The 25326-nt window shown below is 42.0% G+C and overlaps 12 protein-coding genes across 12 annotated transcripts; 4 read left to right on the top strand and 8 right to left on the bottom strand.

Moving 5' to 3' along the window:
* Positions 1 to 161: 161 nt before the first annotated feature.
* On the top strand, positions 162 to 1382 carry ATC70_010696 (MFS domain-containing protein; the record flags this gene model as incomplete). The annotated part of the gene is made up of 5 exons (XM_064829907.1): positions 162 to 464; positions 530 to 584; positions 639 to 689; positions 743 to 915; positions 972 to 1382. The coding sequence occupies 5 exons, from the start codon at positions 162 to 164 to the stop codon at positions 1380 to 1382; spliced, it is 993 nt and encodes a 330-aa protein (XP_064682409.1).
* Positions 1383 to 2490: 1108 nt separating this feature from the next.
* On the bottom strand, positions 2491 to 3218 carry CDC24_3 (Guanine nucleotide exchange factor for Cdc42p; the record flags this gene model as incomplete). The annotated part of the gene is made up of 4 exons (XM_064829906.1): positions 2491 to 2776; positions 2828 to 2926; positions 2985 to 3098; positions 3151 to 3218. The coding sequence occupies 4 exons, from the start codon at positions 3216 to 3218 to the stop codon at positions 2491 to 2493; spliced, it is 567 nt and encodes a 188-aa protein (XP_064682408.1).
* A 756-nt stretch (positions 3219 to 3974) lies between these two features.
* ATC70_010694 (uncharacterized protein) lies at positions 3975 to 5132 on the bottom strand (the record flags this gene model as incomplete). Its single annotated transcript, XM_064829905.1, has 2 exons — positions 3975 to 4670; positions 4740 to 5132. 2 exons carry the CDS (start codon positions 5130 to 5132, stop codon positions 3975 to 3977), a joined length of 1089 nt encoding a protein of 362 aa, XP_064682407.1.
* An 812-nt stretch (positions 5133 to 5944) lies between these two features.
* On the bottom strand, positions 5945 to 7184 carry ATC70_010693 (uncharacterized protein; the record flags this gene model as incomplete). The annotated part of the gene is made up of 2 exons (XM_064829904.1): positions 5945 to 6658; positions 6720 to 7184. 2 exons carry the CDS (start codon positions 7182 to 7184, stop codon positions 5945 to 5947), a joined length of 1179 nt encoding a protein of 392 aa, XP_064682406.1.
* A 313-nt stretch (positions 7185 to 7497) lies between these two features.
* Positions 7498 to 9224, bottom strand: ATC70_010692 (uncharacterized protein; the record flags this gene model as incomplete). Its single annotated transcript, XM_064829903.1, has 4 exons — positions 7498 to 7547; positions 7609 to 8020; positions 8094 to 8846; positions 8901 to 9224. The coding sequence occupies 4 exons, from the start codon at positions 9222 to 9224 to the stop codon at positions 7498 to 7500; spliced, it is 1539 nt and encodes a 512-aa protein (XP_064682405.1).
* A 261-nt stretch (positions 9225 to 9485) lies between these two features.
* On the bottom strand, positions 9486 to 13608 carry ATC70_010691 (uncharacterized protein; the record flags this gene model as incomplete). Its single annotated transcript, XM_064829902.1, has 2 exons — positions 9486 to 12563; positions 12619 to 13608. 2 exons carry the CDS (start codon positions 13606 to 13608, stop codon positions 9486 to 9488), a joined length of 4068 nt encoding a protein of 1355 aa, XP_064682404.1.
* A 496-nt stretch (positions 13609 to 14104) lies between these two features.
* On the top strand, positions 14105 to 17236 carry ATC70_010690 (Protein kinase domain-containing protein; the record flags this gene model as incomplete). Its single annotated transcript, XM_064829901.1, has 5 exons — positions 14105 to 14377; positions 14442 to 14669; positions 14727 to 14914; positions 14968 to 15771; positions 15826 to 17236. The coding sequence occupies 5 exons, from the start codon at positions 14105 to 14107 to the stop codon at positions 17234 to 17236; spliced, it is 2904 nt and encodes a 967-aa protein (XP_064682403.1).
* Positions 17237 to 17262: 26 nt separating this feature from the next.
* On the top strand, positions 17263 to 18068 carry MCA1_4 (Ca(2+)-dependent cysteine protease; the record flags this gene model as incomplete). The annotated part of the gene is made up of 2 exons (XM_064829900.1): positions 17263 to 17614; positions 17671 to 18068. 2 exons carry the CDS (start codon positions 17263 to 17265, stop codon positions 18066 to 18068), a joined length of 750 nt encoding a protein of 249 aa, XP_064682402.1.
* A 51-nt stretch (positions 18069 to 18119) lies between these two features.
* ATC70_010688 (uncharacterized protein) lies at positions 18120 to 19008 on the top strand (the record flags this gene model as incomplete). Its single annotated transcript, XM_064829899.1, has 2 exons — positions 18120 to 18745; positions 18834 to 19008. 2 exons carry the CDS (start codon positions 18120 to 18122, stop codon positions 19006 to 19008), a joined length of 801 nt encoding a protein of 266 aa, XP_064682401.1.
* Positions 19009 to 19423: 415 nt separating this feature from the next.
* ATC70_010687 (Chitin synthase) lies at positions 19424 to 20832 on the bottom strand (the record flags this gene model as incomplete). Its single annotated transcript, XM_064829898.1, has 2 exons — positions 19424 to 19945; positions 19996 to 20832. 2 exons carry the CDS (start codon positions 20830 to 20832, stop codon positions 19424 to 19426), a joined length of 1359 nt encoding a protein of 452 aa, XP_064682400.1.
* Positions 20833 to 21929: 1097 nt separating this feature from the next.
* On the bottom strand, positions 21930 to 22752 carry ATC70_010686 (uncharacterized protein; the record flags this gene model as incomplete). The annotated part of the gene is made up of 2 exons (XM_064829897.1): positions 21930 to 22584; positions 22646 to 22752. The coding sequence occupies 2 exons, from the start codon at positions 22750 to 22752 to the stop codon at positions 21930 to 21932; spliced, it is 762 nt and encodes a 253-aa protein (XP_064682399.1).
* A 498-nt stretch (positions 22753 to 23250) lies between these two features.
* Positions 23251 to 24354, bottom strand: MPG1_2 (mannose-1-phosphate guanyltransferase; the record flags this gene model as incomplete). Its single annotated transcript, XM_064829896.1, has 1 exon — positions 23251 to 24354. The coding sequence occupies one exon, from the start codon at positions 24352 to 24354 to the stop codon at positions 23251 to 23253; it is 1104 nt and encodes a 367-aa protein (XP_064682398.1).
* Between the last annotated feature and the right edge of the window lie 972 nt (positions 24355 to 25326).

The raw sequence follows: 25326 nt of genomic DNA, 5'->3' as shown, positions 1-25326 counted from the left end.
AAAATAGCCATTTACAGAATTCATGTGGAATGTTTAAAACTGATGTTCAAGCATGGATTTAGTGAATTTTTGGTGTAAAAAATAAATTTTAGATGTTTGAGATGTCAACTTCGTTCGCCTTCTTTGTCTTCTACCTTTATCCAAAGCACATTGTACATTAAATGAACCACGGACGTATTGCATTAAACCAAACCTCATCCTCCGTGTCGACATTGGACTCATCGTCAGGAACGCAATCTTCAAACGATCTACATATTGATAGCACGTTGAACTGGGACAACCATGTCGTCGTCAGGCCGCACTTACCTTGGATGACTCGCAATAATTCATCATTTGCATCGAGTATACACTCTAATATTCACATCATGAAAAGATATGTGCCTGAAGGGTCACCGAGGATACCTGTCAAAAAATGGCGTCGTTGGACATGGCACAAGATCTGGCTTATCTTGATGAACACACTGGTAAGCGCATAATATACACACGTCAAATCATCGAGAATATGGCAATTGAATTGGCAAATCTGTAGCTATTCGTTTATGGCCTTATTGCACTCATTTTGGGGTTATGCACCTATTTCAAGCGTAAGTTATCTGCTGTATAAAGTCAATTGATTTGAGCTCATTCGTATCTTGTAGTCTATCAGCGTGCCCTAGTATTCCTGGTTGGAGAGACCACCATTGTTAATTGTAAGTTTGAGCGTATTTATGTGTAAAATCATTACTATTAAATCATAGTGTAGTGGTTACAGCGACCGGCGTCATTTGCTTGTTGACGTCGTTGATAGGATTCACAGCCATTATACTCAACAATCGACCTCTTTTAGCCGTTTACAATTTACTCATGTGGTCATGCTTAGGTATGATTGCTGCCATTGGATATACAGCTTACAGAAAGAATAAATGGAACATTGAGGTATGAGCTGTATGCGCATGGGCTTTTCATGTCACTAACCAAAGGAAATATGACAGGGCAAATTATCCTATCAATGGCACTATCAGCTGGACTCTTCTGAAAGGGCAATTATCCAAGCAAACTTGCATTGTTGCGGTTACAAGACATTCATGGATTATCATGAGCGATCCAACAAATGCTATCCTCGGACATTATATCCAGGCTGCAAATACAAATATCAAAATCTGACAGTGAATGCTCTGAGGATCACATGGATAGTGGCATTCAGTATGATTCCAGTGCATCTTTTAGTCTTGTTTTCGGCTCTCATGTGCTCAAACCATGTCAATGAAAAGTTTGGCAAAGGACTACCACCAAAACTCTATCATGTGGATTACAAGGAAATCATGGCTGCTACTCCCAATGTGAGCTCAGTTAGCTTAGCACTTCATAGAGATGAAACAGATCTGCATAGACGACATACATAAACTTCATTTGCATACCTATTCCATAGCCTTAAAAAATTATACTATAATTGCCTATGTACATCTTGTGAGGACCTAAAACTAATCTGGACTTGTGTATATGACTCTTCTGCGATGCTCCACATCTGAATCAATAAGAACAGTTCATTTACAGGCTGGTAGCATGCTTGCAATGTCTCAAACTGCTCCAATATATCCAAATCACGGTGGAAATTTGGTGAATCTGAGCAGTGATTTCTCGTGTTAAAAGTCGTTTTAGACCTCCAGAATAGCACCAAACAGTTTCCCTCATCTCGCGTTTGCTTTCTGACACCTCTGCTCAACTTTTTTGGGATCGTCGAAAATCGACCTAAAACCATGAGTGATACCCCATGGTTTTTGTCGAAAATCAAACGGTTGCGTTTTTGACCTTGAAAATGAAGACTTTTACTAAGGCATATATCAAGTCAAAATGTTCCTCTTGATCCAAAGCAGCCCCTGAAACTTTGTTTGTGATACTTTCATATGCAAAATCTCGATATTCTGGCCAAAAACCTTATTACATATTTTCAAGCATTGCTCACTAAATTTATTCAAAACACCTTTTATGATTAGTACCATTGGATGCACCTTGAAAAGTACTCCAGAAAAGCATAAGGAAGCATAGAGTAATTATCACAATTTACATAGTCAAATTTTGCAAAATAGATCGAGCAAGTCGAAAACTGAACAAAAATTAACAAATCAAGGAAGAAAATTTGGAGACGGACTTTGAATATTATTGGCTGGCAACAGCCATTCCATGCGCTTTTTTCAGGTGAACGATGCTGTTGAAAGTTCATACGAAAAGGGGATTGCGTATGGAAAAGCACTATCGCTTAGCTCGACTAATTTATTTTGCTATTGTCACGCATTTTCATGCCTGATAGGTTTGATAGTTGCAATTTGGCTTATTCAAAGGTGTATCTGCAGCAAAAAAGATTTGACACAAGGCGATGGGCTTTACATGCTCTATTAAGCTCCCAGAAGCTCTGCTGACATAGTTATAATTTCTCATTTGCTGTAATTTTCTATAAAAAAAAAAGCTTGTAGTACACGTGTGGTTCTGAGCCTTTTCAAACAAATCGTTTTATTAACCAAAAAGGCTCCAATCTTTGACTTGAAGGCCTTTCAAAATAGTTAACATCTCTTGTTTGACAGTGTCAATAGTAACAGCACTTGTTTCATTGACAGATTCTTGCTCGCTGCTGGTGGAAGCTAATTTGACTGGAGCGTTTACTGAGATGACAAAATCAGTTTCAACCTTGGTCAGACGCACAACAACAAGGATAATCTCTACCGTGTTGAATGCATTGCTTTCATTGAATTTAGCAATCTTTTGAGAGCCTTGCAAGACATAGATCTCAGTGGCATCTTGACTACGATTATCAGTTTAGATCAAACGAACGACTTGATTCAGTGATGCTTACGGTAAAAGAGGGGATACATCTTGAGGCTTCAAACTATCGACCATAGTTACTGTGGATTCAGCAGCTTCGTTATCATCTGCTAATTGTTGAAAGTGATATCTGTTAGAGATCAATAGGTCAGTACAATAAAAACCATACTCTCCAACTGCGTACTTACTTGGCCACTTGTTCGTTTGTAGCTTCTACTTGCTCTAATAGCTCAAAGATTAAACTTTGTTGTGTATTCATGTCTACAAAAACCTCTTGGTTGTCTGGTATTTGACGGAATTGACTACTCTTTGAGGTGAGTTGGATCATTCGTGAGTACTAATTAAAATAAGCACCTTGCATCCACAAAAGAGCCGAGAACAGGCGCCACAATGGCACCGCCAAACAATTCTTGAGTACTCATGTGTAGTTGTTGAAAGAAACTCGAGATGTAATCTCTGTTTTGGCACTGGTAAAATTTTCCATCTTGAATCCCAGTCTTCAGAAAAGGACGGCTGGTCATGGCTGGCTTATGGTAAATCTCAAATTTCATGCAAATATCATTATCGAAACTCGAAGTGTGGTGCGTCTATAAATCTCTATTAGGCTGGTATATGCTTTTAATGCCCACACTATGTAAAAAAAAAAAAAAGCACTCTTTAGAAACGCTGCTTTGATCAAATCAAAGGAGACGGTGGTTAAATCAGGATGGATCGATGATAGAGGATAACGAAGAAACTTCTTTAGCTACTAATTATATGAGCTATCTTTTTCAAGAAAGGCTCGTCGGCTTGAGGATGCATGCTTTGTCATACTTTGTTCTCTCTTCCTATACGAAGGCCGAGTGATCTTTAAACTTGTTAGTATATGCAGCATTCAAGTTGATGATCTGATGACTTGATGAATGGCGCATTGCTGTTAGTATCAATATTACACACATTTCCCCCTTGCTTTTCATGTAGTTGCTGTGTAACATAGGTAGCACACAGCAGTAAATGGTTAAAACGCTTGTCTCTTTTAGCTTATACATGATGTATTGGGAAATGAAAACGAATCATATATGCCCAGCATTTCAACAAGTATATCTTTATTTATTTTTGTTTGTATAGAGTGTAACGTTTTGAGGATTAATAATATTTATAGAAAATGGAGGTATACGAGCAGATCAAAAAGACAAGACTTAGGATGAAGGAGCAACAGGAGGGGCAACCATGCCAATTTTGGTGGCTCTCTTATACATCAATCTCTCGGTACGGTATTGCTCGTAGTATCTCTCCACAGTATCTAGTTGTAAATAACGACGATGAGAAGACAACAGCATGTACTTGAGCTTGACAAAGTCGCTATACTTTTCGCCCAAGCAATCAATGGATCCCCATCCAAAATCACGACCCAACTTGATCTCTGGACTGATCTCAATAGGATTTCCAGTCTCTGGCTCATCTTCGTAGGCGATAACTGTGAAGGGAATCGTGTGCAAATAATCCAATACGGATTGAGTGTCGTTGTCTTCTTTTTCATAGTCGAACTGTTGAAGAAACTGATCGAGCGTGGTTGGTTTTGCTTCCTTTTTGCTGCCCTCTTCGTCGTTGTCTTCCTCTTCGTCGTCGTCGTCTTCATCATCTGGCATTCCGTATATAGGAATTTTATAGGTGGTATAGATGTCTTTGATGATGGAAGGCTTCAAACGGTTTCTTTGAGCCAAAGTGAGGTTATCTGCTTTACCGATGATGGGGATTACGTTGACACGGTTCGAAAGCCTCTTCAAGATGCGAATGTCGAATTCATCTAATGCTGATTTCTTGGGATCGATAAAGTATAAGCAACAATGAACCTGTGTGTCGACAGCCTTTGGGTTACGTTTCACCTTTGACTCCTATGTAGACACACACATACATTTAATCCAAATGTCACTCTCTCTTTCTCCTAGAAATACACAACAAACCTCTTGCAAAGCCAAGTCAAATTGATGTTCAATGTACTTTGTGATATCATGTAGTTGCTTATCGACGAGGTACTCGGCACCGAAACCAGGTGTGTCTATGATGGTCAAGATGATTCGTTCCTTCTTCTCTACCTCAATCTCTCTGGAAATAGTATAGGGCTGTGTTGTTCTTTCAATAGGACCTTGTAACTGTTCCTGAACCAGAACTGAGGAATTTTCAGACATGAATGAATCACGTCTTTTCTTACCGCCATTATTAGCGATTGTGTTGGCTTGGTCCAGGGATAGAGTTTCTAGCAATGTTCTGACAAAGGATGTTTTACCAACGCCCGAGAATCCAACCACCATCACATTAAAGTGTGAAATTTGATTTTTTCTTGATCTAGGTGCCATTTTTTTCTTGATTGTGGTAAGAAAAAAAAAAGAGAGGATAAGAGAAAGAGGAAGGATTCTTTAGGATATGAACTCTTTTGCCTCCTCCCTCTACAAAATTACTGGTTTTTTTTTCGTTTTTGTGTAGCATTAAAAAATACAAAACTACTCGTGTATTATCAACCAAAAGATTTAGCTAAGGTTACATGTATTAAATCATTTATATTAGCTTTTCTATTGCGACATTTAACAATTTCTGGGCCCCCGCCATTTCATTTTCTTTTGAATGCTTGCAGAATAAAAAAAGTATAAAAGCAGCATCAAAAGGAGATTACAAAAGTGCGTGGAAGCAGGAAAAGGTTGAAACCAAGAAGCAGAGCTAGGCACATTAATTAGTGAGTACAAGGCGCACAAAAAAAATTACCACCATCATCATTTTGCAGTGCCATTCGTATTAACCAACGTAAAAATGGGGTAGCACAAGATGGATATGTTTTTTATATGTTTTTTGTTTATTTGGAAGAAATAGAGCAGTAAATATATATGTATATATAAGTGGTAAGTAAATAATAGTAATAGTAATAGAGTAGTAGAATATTGAAGAGCGGGAGAGAACAGAGAATGCTATTAAATAATAAAAGAAAAAAAAAGAATACTTGTTATAATAATGATAGGATATATACAGAAAGGTTGTTTGTTTGTTTTTGCCGTGTAAAAAAGATATGTGTGTATGTTATATATATGGTTGTTGTTGTAGTAGTGTGCAATAGTAAAGTATATTAATAAAATGTGATATATAATGCGCATCTGTCCTTCTGGCCTATCCACTATGTTTACAAGTAGTAAGTAGGTTGATGATGAACTGGTGAGGCAGAAGGTGGAGGCGTAGGTATCCCCATTGGTGGATAGTAATAGATTTGACCCTGATGCTGCAACTGTTGAAACTGCTGGTGTTGCTGATTCTGCTGGTGTTGCCGCTGTTGTTGTGTTTGCTGTTGCAACTCACTGCTAGGTATGAAAGGAGGTGCATGAATAGATGTCAAGGACAATCGACGATTCTTGCCTTCTTCCTGCTGAGGGAGAGGACTACTTGGCTTCCAAACTTGATGCAAGTTTACGCTAGATCGAGAATGTCGTGGTTGTTCGTAGTTGAATCTACCGTTTTCTTTCAAGCTATTTGTACTGGTCATACGGCGAACTTGATGAGATTGCCGTTTGTTGTTGCTGTTATTATTGTAATAACGCTGCTGTTGGTATTGTTGATGCGGATGATGTTGTTGATGATGATAAGGTTGTTGATATTGCTGTTCATCTAGTGACATTCTTTGTGTTAAATCACAAACTCTTTCCACGTCTCTTGCTTGATCCAATGAGCTTGAGCGAGTATGACGAAAGTTGGTTGATTTCACCTGTGTCATGTAGCCAACCTTCAGCAACTGATCACCGTACTTTTGCAGTTCACTGATAGGTACAGTGAGATTGAAGCCATTCAGTTTGAGAAATTCCAGCTCCAGACTGTTCAATTCACTGACTGGCAAACCGCCCACCTACATGTCTCTATTAAATACATGATCACACAGACACTGTTTGTTCCTCCTAGACACTTACCTTTGCATATCGAGTATTGGTGTAAAACACGTCACTGAAGAACTTGCTAGATACCATTACACCAGCTATAATGAGTCGATGAATATTAAACGAATCAATAGTAAATGGTCTCCCAGTCAACGCCAGTGAATTTTTAGACATGCGATCAAAATATACTAATAAGCTCAAGAAGCATTCGTTTGCACAGGGACAGTACTTCAGTATCCTGGACAAGTAGGAGTAGATGTCAATCGAAGGCACTAGTCTGGCATGAAACCGGGTGTAGGTCGGTGTCTGTGGTGGTTGCAAGGAAGCACGACGCTGCTGTTGCTGCGAAGATGTCTGCGATTGCTGTGGTAATGGTTGCTGTGGTTGCTGCTTGTTTAACAGATCATTGGCCAGTGTCATTCTCTCCAACAACGATGCTAATAATCTGATGGTATCAACGGTTGGATATTTTGCGAGGTCAAATGTTATAGGCAACATTTGTAGGTGATGTATAATAGCTTTGGGATAATAATGAGAGATGGAATCAGATGTACAAAAAAGAAAGAAAACAAGACCCTGATCCCTCCTATCTTTTTACAGTTGGTTGCAGAAAAAGAAGAAGAAGAGAGCTTTTTTTTTCCTGAGGAAAAAAGAAAAAGAGAAAAAAAAAAGAGTTTCCACTGTTTGTTGAGATGCCCCACTTATACTGAATCTTCATGATGACCCCCTCCCCTCAAAATTTATCCATGGTCATACAACACGTGACTAAAAGGCCTTCCTTTACAGCTAACTGTACCTTTGTTATATCTATTTATTTAGAGAGACCACGTACATATTCAATTAAAGATCTTGTGGGACGACCTAAAAAAAACAAAGCGTATTTAGTATCACCGTAATGATGTACATCTCGAAACATAGTTACCACTCATGCCCTTGATGTGATAGCCATCAGTGCCTTGGCTGTCCATCACACCAGCAATGTCGATGTGAGCCCAATCCACCTTGTTCTGGTTATCCTCAAGGCCAGACACAAACTCCTTTAAAAATGAAGCAGCTGAGCAGGCACCACCTGATCTGCCCTTACCGAGGTTATTCAAATCAGCTACTGCTGAATCTTGCATTTCTTTCAAATAGCCATCATTTAATGGCATTCTCCAGAAGGGATCTGATGTCTTCTTGCCTGCCTGTTCCAAGTTGTGCCACAGCTTGTTGGAATTGGTAAACACACCTGCAAATACATCGCCCAGTGCGACATCCATTGCCCCAGTTAAAGTAGCAAGATCAATCAAACTTTCAGGCTTGTATTTGGAACTAAGATAGTACAACGCATCGGCCTAACAAAAAAAAAACCCCCCCAATCCAACATGTAAGAATATTTGCAGGAAGAACCCTCTGTCAATCACTTACCAGAATCAATCTTCCTTCAGCATCTGTATCCAGCACCTCAATTGATTTACCATTCATGGCCTTAATGACATCACCTGGCTTGGTTGCTGTGCCTGAGGGCATATTCTCACATAATGGTGTTACAGCAACTACGTTGATTGGTAATTGCATCTTACAGATACCATACAGAGCACCAGCAACAGTCGCAGCCCCGCCCATGTCTCCCTTCATCAATGCCATGTTGTTGGAGGGCTTCAATGAGATGCCACCAGCATCAAACGTAACGCCCTTACCTACCAAGCCATGCACCTTGCCGCCTTCCTTTCCTCCCTTGTAATGGATCTCCAAGAATCGCAATGGTTCGGTGCTTCCTTTAGCCACGGACAAAAAGGCATTCATCTTTTGCCTGGCAGCCCACTCTTCATCGTGCACAATAACCTCGACATTCTCCAATCCAGCTAATAAGTAGGCAACTTCTTCAGCAAACAATTTTGGTGTCATCAAGTTGGCTGGCGAAGTCATTAGCATGCGTGCTACGTTCTGCGATGCGCCATAGATTTGTCCACTCTCCCATGTCAATTCTGTGCTGCTTTTGCTCTCTGAAAAGGGCCCAACTTCGATATCCTGCTCTTGCTGCTCTTTTTTGGACTTGAGTTTGTCGAATGAAAACTGGCTCAAAACGGAGCCTTCACCAGCACCATGAGCACTGACGGAAATATCGATGCCAACACGCTTGGCTCCTTGAGGCTTTAGTGCGTGCAAACCTAGTGCAGTCTATGGAATCGTCAATACACCGACACAGACTTTCAAAATATATACTCTACTTACCGCTCTGCGTGCAGCTTCTTGTTCATCCTTTTGAGCGACAGATTGCTCACCAAGAGAAACGATAGCGACCTGCTTCATGCCACCGACATTGTAAAGTGTACGGACATCACCTGCCTTCTTGAAATTGGATACTTTGAGTTGCTCCTCGATCAGACCTTTCGTCTTTTGTGAAATATCCTTGCTGGCAGCCAAGCTGACTTGGCCTTCCTTGTTTGTGAATGCATTTAAAACGAGAGCATCGTAGTTTTGTGTATTGGTGAATAGTCGTTTAACTACGGCAAGGCGCTGCTTTCCGAGCGCTACTCTAGTGTTCAAGGTAAACATCGTATGAAGACTGGAGAAGAAAAAGAAAAAGGTTTATGAAACTGTCAACTCGAGAATTTAATGCGGGGGGTTGCTTGGGTCGTCAGTATGGATGAAAGGCAATGATTGGATGACCAGTCTGGCAACTATATAAATACATTTGACGGCAGAAATAGGCTTGTTTATTCTTTTGCTTTCATGGATAAAGAGGAATATAGTAAAAGAGAGAAATTGTGTACAGTAGAGGATAGTATGAATAATATGAAATGAAAAATAAGGGGCTTAATAGTTGTCACCAACCCATTGGCGAGCATTACGGAACATCTTCAACCAAGGACCAGCTTGACCCCAATTTTGATTTGCAGGATACCAAGAGTTGCTTTCCTTCAAAACGACACGCTCAGGGTGAGGCATCATGATGAGGACACGGCCATCAGGAGAGGTAGCGGCAGCAATACCTTGAGGAGATCCATTGGGATTGAAAGGATACTGTTGAGTGACCTTGCCATAGTTGTCAACATAGCAAGTAGCAGCAAGTCCCTGTGCGTGGAACTCTTGAGATTGAGCATCTGATTTGAAGGTAGCTTTACCCTCACCATGAGCAACAGCAATAGGTAAGATGGAGCCTTCCATGCCCTTCATAAAGATGGAGTTGGTGGATTGGATTTGCACTAAAGAAGTACGACCTTCGAATTGTTCAGATTCATTGCGGGCAAAGCGAGGCCAGTTATCAGCACCAGGCACCAATTCAGACAACTGACTCAAGAATTGACAGCCATTACAGACACCCAAGGAGAAGGTATTGGAGCGAGCAAAGAAATCAGCAAATTCAGCACGGGCACGGGCATTCAGCAAGATGGTACGAGCCCAACCAGCACCAGCACCGAGGACATCACCATAGGAGAAACCACCACAAGCAGCAATACCGACAAACTCCTTCAAGGTCACCTTGCCAGAGATAATGTCAGTCATGTGTACATCGACAGCTTCGAAGCCGGCCAAGTGGAAGGCAAAGGCCATCTCAATTTGGCCATTGACGCCTTGATCACGCAGAATAGCGACCTTGGGGCGGTTGCTGTCATTGACGACAAACTCTTCAGCAGGATCAAAAGTCAATTGATATTGGAGACCAGGATCAGCAGCGTCCAAAGCAGCGTCGTACTCTTGTTGAGCACAGACAGCATTGTCACGAGCAGATTGCATCAAGTAGGAGGTCTTGGACCACGCACGGAAGAGGTCGATACGAGAAGCGCTGTACAAGGTTTCGGTACCCAAGTTGAAGCTGATAGTGTCCTTGGCGTCATGCTCAGTAACAGTACCTAACTTGCGCAAAGCAGACGTAGGCACACCAGCCTCATTCATCAAGTTGGCAAATTCTTCATAACGAGCAGTTTCAATCTGAACAACAGCACCCAACTCTTCATTGTACAAAGCAGCGACAGCGTCCTCCTTCTGGCAGATTTGATCCAATTGCACTTGAGCACCCACATGGCCAGCAAAGCACATTTCCACAATAGTAGCAAACAAACCACCATCAGAGCGATCGTGATAAGCCAACACCAAGGGCTCGCCGACTACTTCCTTGGCACGTTGCATACCGTTAAAGAAGCTCTTGAGCAAGAGGGCATCTTCCACATCAGGAGCTTCGTGGCCAATCTCCTTGAACACCTGAGCCAAAGCAGAGCCACCCATACGTTGCTTACCATTAGCCAAGTCGATCAGAATCAGTTCGGTGTTGGGCTTGTTGAGCAATTGAGGTGTGAAGGTAGTGTGGTTGTTGACAACAGTGCCAAAAGCAGTGATGATCAGAGAGAGAGGAGCAGTAACTTCATGCGCCTTGTCGTCTTGCCACTTCATCTTCATGGACATGGAATCCTTGCCAACGGGAATAGCAATACCAAGCTTGGGACAGAGATCAAGACCAATGGCTTGCACGGCATCGTACATACCAGCACCCTCACCAGCATGATCAGCAGCACACATCCAGTTGGCAGACATAATGACATCCTCAATGTTGCCTACATGAGCAGCAGCCAAGTTGGTCAAAGACTCACCGACAGCCATACGAGCAGAGGCAGCTTGAGACAAGAGAGCAATAGGTGTGCGCTCACCCATAGCCATAGCCTCGCCAGTGATGATATCCATACCCAAAGAAGAGGTGGTGACAGCAACATCGGCAACAGGCACTTGCCAGGGACCCACAAATTGATCACGAGCTACCATAGCAGTAATAGAGCGATCACCAATCGTCACTAAGAAGGACTTGGAGGCAACAGCAGGTAAATGAAGGACACGAGAAGCAGCTTCAGCAAGCACATCATGTTGACCAGGCAAGTAGGTTTGGAGCGTGGTATCAAAGGGTCTACGGAAGGGAGTCTCGGTGGTGGCCTTGCGAGACATCTTAGGAGGCTTACCAAACAAGACGGGCATGGGCAAATCAATAGGCACGTTGTTCAAGAGGGTATCACGTACGACAAGACGCTTTTCAGCAGTAGCAGTACCTACAACAGCATAGGGACAACGTTCACGGGCACAGAAAGCCTCAAATTGAGCCAACTTGTCGGGAGAGACAGCCAACACATAACGCTCTTGAGATTCATTACACCAGATAGCCATAGGAGACATGGAGGCATCATCGCAAGGCACACGACGCAAGTCAATATCGGCACCAAGATCACTGTCGTGGACAATTTCAGGCAAGGCGTTGGAAAGACCGCCAGCACCGACATCGTGGATGGACTGGATAGGTGTGTCCTCGCCAAGTGCAGTACAGCGATCAATGACTTCTTGAGCTCGTCGCTCCATCTCGGGATTTTCACGTTGAACAGAGGCGAAATCAAGATCAGCGCTAGACTGACCAGAAGCCATGGAGGAGGCAGCTCCACCACCGAGACCAATCAACATACCGGGACCACCCAATACAACGAGATGAGCGCCAGGAGAGATGGGCTTCTTGAAGACATGAGAGGGACGCACAGTACCTACACCACCAGCAATCATGATAGGCTTGTGATAACCACGCACTTCTGATGTGGTTTCAGTGACAGGTACAGTTTCAGCAAATGTACGAAAATAACCTGTCAATGCAGGGCGACCGAACTCGTTGTTGAAAGCAGCACCACCCAAAGGTGCCTCCATCATAATATCAAAAGCAGAAGCAACATGTCCAGGCTTACCGAAATCAGTCTCCCAAGGTTGAACGTTATCAGGGATCAGCAAGTTGGATACAGTGAAGCCAACAAGACCTGCCTTGGGCTTGGAGCCTTGACCGACAGCACCTTCATCACGGATTTCACCACCAGAGCCGGTAGAAGCACCAGGGAAGGGTGAGACAGCGGTTGGATGGTTGTGGGTTTCGACCTACACATATACCAAATCAGTCTCTATATACAAGATGCTACACTATGACACATACCTTGGCAAGATAATGAACTTGTTCCTCGAAATGTTCATACTTGTTACCTTCATTTGAATTGGGAGCAAAGCGAGTGGCGTTGAAACCCTTGAGCACAGCAGCATTATCAGAGTAGGCAGACAAAGTGGCATTAGGGTGCAATTTGTGCGTGTTGCGAATCATGCCAAAGAGTGAGTGAGGCTTCAATTCACCGTCAATAGTCCAATCAGCACCAAAGATCTTGTGGCGACAATGCTCAGAGTTGACTTGAGCAAACATAAAGAGCTCGACATCGGTAGGGTTGCGTTGAAGACCGGCTTGACCATCTTTACCACCTACAAAAGCCTCGATCAAGTAGTCAATCTCATCGTTGGCCAAAGCCAGGCCCAAGGTCTTGTTGGCGACGACCAGCTTGTTGCGAGCATCTGCATTATCGGCGCTTTGAGAGAGCAAATCGACCACTGTCAAGGGTGCAGGAGTACCATGATGAAAGACAGATTCGGGCTCAGGCAGATTCAAGATGACATTTTGTGTCATACGGTCATGAATCAAATCTACAATAGATGACAGTTCAGATGCTGTGAGTTGGGAGCCGTCTTCCTTGGCAATGCGATAGGCAACACCACGCTCAATGCGCTCCACTTGATCGTACAGGTTGCAGAGATGGGCAATGTTGGTAGCTTTGGAAGACCATGGAGAGATGGTGCCAGCGCGGGGAACCACAAGCACAATGGAGGCATCAGCAGCTTGTTGATTGCTGGATAAGAAGGAGACAATGGCTTGCTCGTATTGGGCATCAATAGGGTAGTAGCCGTAGGTCAGCAAGTTTCTCAAAATCTGTCCTGATTCCAATGCGGGTGTCAAGCTGTCCTGTTGACCTTGTCTGGGTTGAACGAAATGAACATGGAGAGCCGAGATGGAGGTGGCCAAGGGAACAGTCTTTTGAATAGACTTCAAAACACTAGCACTCTTGAAGGTGGATAGAGCGGAAGTGCCAGGAAGAACCAACATATTAGATTTGTCTTTGTGTGGAGTGGAGAAGAACTAGAGAAAAAAAGACAAGCTGATCCTTCAAAAGACTATTTGTCTTGTAGCCCGCTCCATCTTGTTTTTTTGCATGTATTACAACGATACCAAGTCAAATACAAGTCCCAATGAGTCAAAGGCTAAAATCAGTGATTTCGGATGTCTGTATGTGGGGGGAGAAACAAGACATCTCTCTCATTCATTGGAAGAGCTGAGATGATGTTGGGGGTATGGCTAGAGGACATGTAAAATGGCCATCTTTTGACTAACATCTTCTCGTTGATTGGAAGGTCACTCTATCATGATGAAAAGGGATCAACATTGGATGAATCCATTTTCTTGATGCAAACCTGTATAAAATCAATGAAACATAGGTTGTGTGAATTTGGCGTATCCTTATTATTAGGATGTGTATTGTTTTTATTTCCATGATTTTCTCTTTTTTCTTTCTCTTTTTCTTTTTCTTTGAAAAGCAAAGTAAATGACCATCATCTACCTTGATCCCGAGTTTTCAGACTTGAAGCCCGAGCAGCTTGAACGTATCAATCAGGAGAATAAGGCAATACAGAAAAATATTACGGGAGCAACATTAGCACCTCGAGAATATCAGTATGAAATCTTTAAGAAGGCTGTATCAGAAAACACCATTGCAGTGCTAGATACAGGCGCAGGAAAGACGCTGATTGCAGTCATGCTGATCAAGCATATGCTAGCTATAGAACGTGAAAAGCTACAGGCAAACAGAAACTACAGAGTGAGTGTTGGGAGGTGTTGCTTTTGGTCAGCATGGCATTGACATCATTTTGCCGGTATTGTAGCGGAAAGTGACATTCTTTCTGGTTGACCGAGTGCATTTGGTGTTCCAACAAGCAAGCGTTATTCGAGCTAATTGCGACGCTCAAGTGAGGGAACTGTGTGGTGATATGAATGTGGACACTTGGAGAGCGGATACATGGGCAGAGATTTGGGACAACAATGATATATGTGTATTGACAGCTCAAATATTCCTTGACAGCCTGCGAAGCGGATTCTTGACATTGGATCGAGTATGTAGCCATGCTTCTTATGTACTAAAGTGTATGCTAATTAGGGGTTTTGTGTAGGTGAATTTGCTTACCTTTGATGAGTGTCATCATGCCAGCAAAGGGCATCCCTTCAATTTGATCATGATTCAGTTTTATCATCGCATCTACAACGATCCTATCAATCAGGCGCTTGATAAACCTAAAATCTTTGGCATGACAGCATCTCCTATCCATACATCAACCAAAAAAGTGCTCGGAAGCATCAGGTAAATGATATCCATTGCTACATGTTATGGACTGATTAATTCATCTGATATAGTGCCCTGGAGACGAGCTTGCAAAGCCTGGTTTATACCGCTAAAAGCTCCCGGGAACTGGCATCAGCAGTGAAGAAGCCTTTTGAAATCGAGCTCTTTTATTCCATGGACGTGATCAACGATGTGCCTCCATCTCCATCGCACACAACAAGAGACTATATCAGACTAGAACGCTATCCGAGATCCATACTGACAACACTTATTACAAATAAGCTTAATCGAGTTCCAGGCTTCGAGCAATGCTTCAATGCCATTGTATACATCTCAGATAATTTGGGTCCATGGTGTAGTGACAAATTGTGGAAATCCATCCTTTATAAGGCGGATACCAAGGGCCTTTTCACGTGCACCTTGTACACGCCAGAGCAGAAACTGAGCCAAGAGGATCGCCGGCTATTGCAAGAAGCTTATGAGTTGAGTGCAATCACAGGCAATCATGCTGCAGAGCCTGATCTCACAAACAACTGTCAGTTTACGCCTAAAGCAAGAGTATTGGTGGATTGTCTAAAAGACATCTTGGCAAATGATGCGAGTAAACAAGGCTTTTGCGGCATCATTTTTGTGGAAAGACGACATACGGCAGTGGCTATCAAAATCTTAATTGAATCGTTAAGCGCTTTCAAGGAGGATATCAGATGTGATGTCTTGATTGGACATGGTGTCCAAACTGGCGGTGATTTGCAAATGAACTACACCCAGCAGAACGAGGTCATTGCAAAGTTCAGAGCTGGAGAAATAAATCTACTGATTGCGACCAATGTCGCTGAAGAGGGCCTGGATATTCAAGCCTGCAACTATGTTATCAGGTAGGTACATCATAATCTGGTACCTGACATTATCATTGACAACATGTCCGTTAGATTTGATTTGTTCAAGACTGTTATAGCCTATATCCAATCTCGAGGAAGAGCCAGACGCAAAGACTCCAAATACATTCTCATGCTGAATCAAAAGAACCTGAAGGATACTCGTTTATTGGACAATGTGGTTGAGACAGAGCAAGCGATGAAGGATTACTGTCGAATGCTTCCCAAAGACAGGAACCTAGCAGCCATGTTTGACGACGAAAGCGCAAGTCTAGGCACGACATACGAACCAGAGTATATCAAGCAAGGTCTGTCCAGCAAATACTTGCAAGGAGCCTTTTGCATCCAATCGACAGGTGCTCTTATCACACGATCCAACGCCATTGCTTTGATTTGCCATTATTGTGCCACGCTTCCATCAGACAATTTTTGCAATTTCAGGCCTGTTTATGAGTATGAAGATCTGACAAACCATAGTCTTTCTCTCGAGGAGATAGAGGCGTTAGATTTACCTCCAATTAATCCGACTGCTATTACAGGAAAGCAAGGCATCTTTGGTTGCATCGTGACTCTGCCCATCAATGCCCGTATACAGCAGTTCAGAGCCTATGATCGAGCCAAGGATGATGCTAAAGCGCGAGTCTCGCTACAAGCATGCATTGCATTGTACAAAGCAGGCGACATTGACAGCCATTTGGTGCCTAAATCCAAGACACAGCGAAGAGTATTAAAGGATATCGCGGAAGAAATGGATGAGAACAGCAAGCTTGTGGGCAGTCGTGGACGTGAGGATCTGTACAAGAAGAAACTGCCTTCGTTCTGGCAAGGAGACGGCATTGATAGCGATGAGAAGCATGCTCGACTGGGTCCTTACTGGGTGTCTTTGATCGACATTGACCCGTCTGCACAGCAGCAACCGCTACCTCCCTATCGTCCAATGTGCTTGATTACAAAGAAACCACTACCAGCCATACCCAATTTCACACTATACAACAATATACCGTTTCAAGTGCGTTTGATGAGTCAATCAGATGCATTAGCATTCAACAAACAAGAGCAAGTCGATGATTTGATGGATTACACCTTTTGCTTTCTAAAATGTATCACAAACAAATCGTTTTCGTGCGCAAGAGACAACATTGAATACCTTGTTGCGCCGCTCATCGTCAGTGATTCCTCTTCTTTTTCTTTCGTTGAGTCAACTCAACAACAAGCAGCCAAAATTGATTGGGCTGAGATCGCCAAAACCATCACAGACGTCCATCCGCCCGTCGATCTCCATGGCAACGCAATTCATGACACCATCCTCATTGATGCAAGCGATCAAAAGAAAAGACAGTACTTTGTGCAGAGTGTACAGCACGACATGACGCCCCTGTCGTCCGTTCCTGACTCTGTTACCACAAGCAATGGTCAGGTCAAGAAGCTTCGCGAGCACGGCTATGCCACTTTCAAAAAATACTAGAAAGCCAAGAATTTATATCAAAGAAGATGACAGACATGAGCCAGCCCTTGATCCAAGTCCATCGTGTGCCCAAGAATCAATTGTTTCGGCAAGTGCGAGGTAACAGCATGTTGAAAAAGAGAGATCAAGAGCCTGAATCTGTGGTCCATTGGCTTGTGCCTGAACTGTGCTATCAATACCCCATCAGTGCCAGCGTGTATCAAACATTGCAACTGGTGCCTGACATCATGACGCACATTGACGCTGTCTTACTCCTGCACGATGCAAAGAAATCATTGAGATTGTCTAACAAAATGAAGGATTCGTACATGTTGGAAGCATTCACAGCCTCGTCTGCTGGTCTGGAAAAGGATTATCAGCGCCTTGAGTTTTTGGGAGGCACGTACTGTATACGTGTGTAGTATAAAAGATGTGTGCCTAACGCGATTATTTAGATTCTGTGCTCAAATTCATCACATCCACCTATGCATTTGTCACTCTGCCCATCAGCAATGAGTACGAGCTCACTGAATCGCGTATGCGTATGGTCAGCAACAAAGCCCTGTTTAAATCAGCCATCCAGCTTCGATTATACGAATACATTTGCAGTCAAAATCTGCCTCGTCGTTTCTGGAGACCTCCCAATTACACGTGCAAGGATGATAGCGCTGAAATGACCAAATCCTTGACCTACCACAAGCTATCCGACAAGACGCTGGCAGACGTTGTTGAATCGACACTGGGCGCGTCCTATTTATCGTGCTTGGATGACAAGAAAGTCGACGAGGCACTGAATGAAGCGTTATACACCACACAGCGATTGTTGGTACCGATGCAAGCGGTGAAGCAATGATCCGATTTCCGAAATATATATCGCAATGAATGCGACAACAGACAGCTCAAGATGGCAACGTACGATCCCCTCTTTGATCAGCGCATTGACGTAAAAAAGGTGAGCCATATTCTCGGTTATGAATTCCAAAATGAGGCCCTGATTGCCGAGGCATTGACACACGCCTCGGTCACCAATTCCAATGTTCCCTGCTATCAACGCCTGGAATTTCTCGGCGATGCAGTGCTTGATTTCTGTGTGACCAACTACCTATTTGAAAAGTACCATACAGCACCACCACGCACATTACACGACCTAAGAAAGTCTAGTGTGAACAACGACATTTTAAGCGTACTTTGTATTCAACTGGAACTCCATGTTCACATCCGACATTTCTCAATGACCTTTCCTTCAGCCGTGCAACAGTTTCAAAAGCTGGTCGTTGCGAGTCAAAATGAGGAGGGAGAGTACTGGCTCAACTTCAACCCACCCAAGGTGCTTTCTGATGTGATGGAGAGTCTGATCGGCGCCGTCTTTGTGGATACTGGTTTTAATCTTGACCCTGTAATGGGCTTATTTGACAGATTACTGAAGCCACTTTTAGATGACCACATCTCGATTGAAACGATTCAGCAGCATCAATTGGGTAAACTTAGCTGCATGGTACAAGAATTTGGGTGCAAGCAGTGTGAAACGAGGTACATATTACAACTGTGTTTGCGCGCATTATGTAATCTTAAACTAACCCCCCCCCCCTCTCCTTAAATTTACTTACGCGTTGCTTAGAAATGTCTACTCGACGACATTAGGCCAGTGCTGTATCATCTTCATTCATGGCCAGGCATTTGCTAGTGGCTCAGGCGTCAATACCAAGGAAGCCAGAAAAGAAGCAGCTGCCAAGGCGTGTCAACGCATCCAGGACAATCCTGATGAATTTATTGCAAAATGCACTTGCTCGTAAATGAATTTTTTTTTCTTCTGTGATACAAGCGCAAGTTTTAGTACCACCCTCGATGTGTGTAACGTGATATAAATAAACAAATACTATACACAATATTTTGGTAGCCATGTCCCCAAATAGAACTATGAGCAATTGATAGAAAAAGGAAAAATACGGTTTTTTTAATATTTTGTTTGTTGATGTAAAATTTGCCTGTATACATTGTGAAAAAAAAAATAGTGCAGAAGAAGAGAGACATAATTTCATAGCGTTTTGTGCGTGCGTGCGTGCGTGCGTGTGTGTGCGTGTGTGTGTGTGTGTGTGTGTGTGTGCATACCATCATAGATATCTTTTGTTGTTGTTTAAATTTACATTTTATACATTTATAATTACGATGTAATGACGAGGGAGAATCCAAATAGCTAAGCATAAATTATTAAAATGGTTGTTGTTGGTGTTGCTGCATCATGTTGTATTGCGGATATCTTGATGAGAATGAAGATGAGGTAGAGGAGGACGCTGTGGTAGAGGCGCCAAACTGATGTTGCTGTGGATAAGAGGCTGCTGATATCGACGGTGTTCGCGAGGGTGGTGGACCGTATAAATTGAATTCCTGTTGTGGTTGTGGTTGTGGTTGTTGTGGCAGTGGTACTTGCTGATGATGATGATGATTCAGCACCAAGTTATCGTGTTCGTGATGCTCTCGACTAGCTGTATTCATGTAAAACTCGGACGGTGGATGCTGCTGTAATAAATCGCTTTGGTCATTTACCATCATGCCTGTTTCCAAGCGGCTCTGCTGTTGCTGCTGCTGTTGTTGTTGGTGTTGTTGCTTCTGCTTTTGTTGCTTTTGCGAAGTATTCGAGTTCTTGCGAGGTTTTGGTGGTTGTAACTTTTTTCTATTCGATTTCAACTGTCTTCTCAACTCTTTGAATTCAATGGGCATTCGTTTGGGGCCCTATCCATGTCTATAAGTCAATGGTGCGCTAAAAAAGCATAGCAACTTACGTGGCCCTGCATTGTAACATGAGCATTCAAGTGATTTAATGTACCATAGGCTTTTGTACAGTCCAGGTAAGTACAAGCATACAATCGCTCGACTTCGTTGAATTTCTTTCTTGGCCTCTTTTGCTGAAAGATAACGTCCAGGGGCACAAATGAATAGATCTTTTGCTGCTCTTCTGCGAGAGGCTGTTGTTGTTGTTGAGGCGTTGCTGTTGGAACATCGCTTTGTAGGTTATCGTCGTCATCAGCACGGCCATCGTCAGTTGCTTGCGGACGACTGATAATGGGATAAAAAGATGAGTCAACGGGTGCAGGTGGCTGTTGATAGATATTAACTACAGATCTTTGATAGAATGTCAGCGAGTTGTTATCCATCTCAGTATTGGTTTTCGTCTGTATCAGTGGCTGCTGCTGTTGTGGTGGTGGTGATTGCTGCTGCGACATGGAGGCGTGATACATTTGCGTAGGTACCGGCGAAGAATTCATGTTTGTGTATGATACTTTGTTATTAATATTACTGCCACTGCTAATACTCGTAATGTCATTAGTTCCGTTTCTATTCAAGTCCAATTGTTGTTTCATTTGAGCATGCTTTGGTATCTGATCCATGACCTTCAGCGGCATCTGATGTTTATTGCCATTGTGCATTAGATATGTCAATGATGGCAACGGAGGCGACGATCCATTGTTGAAATGTGCTACTGCGACGGAGGATGGCTGTGGATGCGGATGTTGTTGATGATACAGAAACTGCTGTTGTTGCCGTTGCAATTGCTGGCGTTTTCGCTGCTTCTTTTGTTGATGTAGGTCGATCAATGGATTTGGCAATACTGGATCCATCTTGTAAATTTTTGATGAAAAAAAAAGAGAAAAAAAAAGAAAGAAGAGCAGTAGTTTAGCTTGATTCCAACATTTCCTTTTTGTATTGGCGTTTCGTATTTTTTTCGTCTATAAAATGTGCAATAGAATATCGACTTAACCATTTTTGAATAATTTTATTCGGGGTTGTCTTTTTTTTTAAACATTCATGTATATATTTTGTAGTTTATTATATATAAAGTTCATTTGTTATACATTAGACAGAAAACGTCGCCGTTCAATCACTCAGAATTGTGATTAATTGAAGCCATGCATTTACGATACTGATCAAAATGCGATATCCGTGGGTACCTGATGTTGCTCTGATAGTTGATCTATAACAGGATTAGTTTCATTTTTATTTTAGCATGTTAAAAATTATCAGTTTTTTTTTTTTTGTTTTTTGTAGTTTAACGAAAAGGGGTAAAAGCTGAAAATGCTCTTGAAATGCCAGATCAATTGAGATTATCAGATAACTTGAAAGTGTAAATTTATAACGATGAGACTAGCTGTGTCTGTGAGTGTATGCAAATCAAGTTAAATTGATGCTCATGTATATATGCGGATAGCACTCATGCTGTATACTCAACATCTTGAGATACATGCAATGTAAATGCAGGATAAAATATACATCCGAGAATGACAGGCGGAGTGAATGCGTGCGCTTCCTTAACAGGGCATCAGGAGCTCAAACATAGTGATCGACATTCTAAATGTGTGGAATTGCAAAGAATCATTTTGGAAGAATTTTTCCAACACTTGGCCAATTAGTAACAATAAATGTAAATGTGTGAAAAAGGCTAATTTTCCTTTGATCCATGTCCCTGGAAATCTAAAGTTCATGAATAGAATTTGATAGAAGGATATTTTGTTACAAAATCATGCGATTTCCAATGTGAAAATGTGGATTTAGTTTAATTTTAAAATGCTGAATTATGCGATTGATAGTATTTATTATTAATTGAGAATAAAGCAAGGAAAAACGATAGTGAGGAAAGGATAAAAGTTGCAATGATTATAAATTGTGAATGAGTGAATTACTATTTTTTTTTAAGAGAGACAGAGATGTGAGTGCTTGTTTACTGATAATAGATTGATTTTCTGGTTGGAGATGTCGTCGTTGATGCTTGTAAGGGTTTACTGTTTGTTGTTAATGGCGACAGGATCATCTCTGAATCAGGATTCACAGTTCCCATATAATCTCGAGGGGTATTATTTACATCTTCTTCGAGTGGTGTATCATCATCGTCGTCTTGTTGGGACGTAGTCATGGGGGAATTCAATTTGGTATCAAGTAGCATTTCGCGATGCTCTTCAATAGGTGTTAGCATAGGCGTCGAAGGTTGATATACATTTGTCATGTCTGTATTATTATCGTTGTTATTTGCAAGGCTCTGAGCCAGCAGAGCTTCATTCACATTGAGCAATGATTGCAGGTATTCGGGCGATGGTCCTGTTGCTTGAGATAGGATGTTGGAGAATAGAGGTGGGTGCGATGCTATGGACAATATTTCATTTGATGCGGTTTCCATGGCAACCATTCCTGATTCTGTTGCCATAGCAACGCTGTCCAATTTATCAGATGCAATCGATGTCATTGTATCCGATGTTGATGTCGCTGTAGTATTAGTGGTGGCGGTAGCTGTGGATGTCGTTGCTGGTATCGGTAGAGTAGGATCTTGAGCGTTTGTTTCGGGAAGATCTAATTGACCTAGCCATCCTATACCAGCACCACTATTATATAGTAATATGAGTGAGTTTGTTCATTTTGCAACAGGTTGATCAACAAAAGTACCTCTCTTCCCATTCTTGACCCATCATTTGCATGACAATCTCTAACTTTTCACGTTGTCGTTCTAACTCCTCCAGATTTTTATCATAATCAATTAGCGTTTTATCCATTTTTTTTTTTTTACAAGTAAACGATTATTTAGAGGAAAGAAGGGGGGAAGATGGAAATAATGATGAAGAACAAGAGGTTATACACTGATTTCACCTGAGTTTGTATAAAACAAGTGAAAAAAAGTTTTCCTGGCACAAGAACACACACAAATATACACCGCAAACACTACACAACGAGGCTCCTTACCAAGTGATGAGTAGATAGAGAAAAACTCCTTCTTTTTCCTTATACATGCATATGCTGCTATTATTGGTTCTTTGTTTACTATAATTCTGATGTATACAGAGCATTTTATGGTATTAAAGTCGAGAGATATTATTGCCTTTTTTGACTGATGGCCTCATTCTAACTGGATTTCTCTTTAATATGTATCACCGTGTGCAATTTTATCAAACGGGGGCAGCGGAATAATTAGATTTAGGGTTGTTTGGGTCCCGGATATAATCAACTTGCAACACCCAACAAATGAAATGGAAGAAAAAGAAGAAAAATTTTATTTATTTATCAAGAACATGTCGAAGCAAATCACATTTATGTTCTAATAAGCCCAGATAATCCTGAATTTCAGCCTTGTTCATATCAGAGACCTCGGCCGACGGAAATGTGGTTAGAAAGGGAGCCATGGAGTCTGATTTTGTTAGCGATGATTGCTGCTGGGATGCTGCATCACAAGAAGAGGCCCAGTCTCTTCTTCGCCTTTGAATGGTGGATTTTCTCATCTCAACGGGCCGGTTGCGATGATTGAGTTTGGCATACAAACCACAGGCATTGCATAAAGGGTCTCCGTTCTCATTCTTACGCCACAAAGGAGTATTGGTTTGTTGACAGTTGATGCATTCAATGTCATCGTGTTGTTCTGAACGCGGCGAGGAGGATGGTGAGGGCGATTGCTGGTGCTGATGTTGCTGCTCAAATTCGATGGGTGCAATCCACTTTTCTTGCTGATAGGAAGGTGGGCGCAACAGAGCAGGAGTGCTTGTAGTTGTATTCACGCCTGTGGGCTTGTGTCTGATATGGATTGGTCTGTGTTGATTGTATTGTTTGTAGTATAATCCACATGCATTGCAAAGTGTTTGTAATCTATCCGGCGTGCGACGCCATAAAGGAGTTTTTGTGATCTTACAGTTAAAACACTCCAAATGTCGAGGCGGTCGAACTGGCTTATGTGTTGCGACACGAATGGGCAATGTGCATTGACCTGGAGGATAAGATTTCTTGTACGACAAAGGCTTCTTTTTCGCCTTCACTACCTTGTTATTGTGATTACAAGAAGACACTGCTGTTGCGAGCGTGGGAAGTTGGTGTAGTTCCATTTCAGGGATGAACAATTCATCCAGAAATTGATCATGCAAAATTGGACTCTGGCTATCTTTATCACTTGGAGAAGATGACAGGGATGATGAAGGTGATGATGGCTGATACTGCTGTGGTTGCGCTTGATAAGATGGTTGAGGAATATACATTGTTGGGATAGGTGTCGATAGTAGCTGTTCCACTGACAGCTCTTTTGTTGCTTGTTGATTGAACAAATTCAATTGCTCTTCGAGACTAGCGTTGTCTTGCGAATAGTAATAGAGTGGATAATTATCGTAGTAATTCATTTTGATAGTGTGTTTCTTTTTGCTTGGTGCTGTTTTTGTTGGTTGTTGTATGAAATTGATTTCTTTGGATAGATGTGTATAGTAAATGTGTTCTCTTGTGGTGTTTGGGTAGTTGTTTTCTTGATCAGGCGACATCGTTTCCTACGTGTTTTCCGTTAAACATATAAAAGTAAGCCATAGTATTTGTTGAAAAGTGTGTGTGAGTGGTTTAATAAAAGAGGTTGGTGTCGAGGTAATCAATAAATGCTTTGTTTCTTGCAAATGTGTAGAAAGAGTTGCAAAGAGGTGTAAATAATTAGTTGAAATGTAGTTGATAGGACAGGATACGACGACGTAGTTCCTTTTTGAATTTAGAAGTTTAGTGGTCTAGAGAGAAAGAGATGTTTAGCAGAATCTGAGCATCCCAAGCTTGATGCACAAATATAAACGGTGTACGAAGAGAAAACTAGAGAGAAGAGGAAGGATATCGAGGCAGATGTGAATAAACAAGCGATAAATGGCGAAAATTTTTTCTGTCTCAGTGGGCAATGTAAGTGGTAAAGCTTGCAAGGAAGAAGAAACTATGATATAATCGTCGAAAGCCGCTTTAAAATGTTATCTATTTCCAATGATCTATACAAGGAGATGCACGGCCCTTGCTCTATTCAGTCGCTTGGGTCTATCACCAGAGCAAAACCAATGTTTTAGATCGATTACTAGCATCAGATTTCAACAGGCAATGCCATATAAATAAAATACAGTAAACACATTAGCATGATTTGGCGCAGCCTTATCTCTCAGGTCATGATACCACGGACACACACATACACATATGATTTCGGCGTTTTCATGCTCGATCCAGTTCTGAAAGCAGGTGCAGAGGTGCAATGTTGTTTGTTTCTAGGAATGGCCCTCGTTTTGTTGACGATAATACTCTCTCAATGGCAATAGCAAACTAATAAATGTTCATTAGAAATATAAAAAGACATTCAA

This window comes from Mucor velutinosus (genome assembly GCF_035048745.1).
Source record: "Mucor velutinosus strain NIH1002 chromosome Unknown tig00001564, whole genome shotgun sequence".
Lineage (NCBI taxonomy): Eukaryota > Fungi > Mucoromycota > Mucoromycetes > Mucorales > Mucoraceae > Mucor > Mucor velutinosus.
This window is presented reverse-complemented; position numbering and strand designations above follow the sequence as displayed.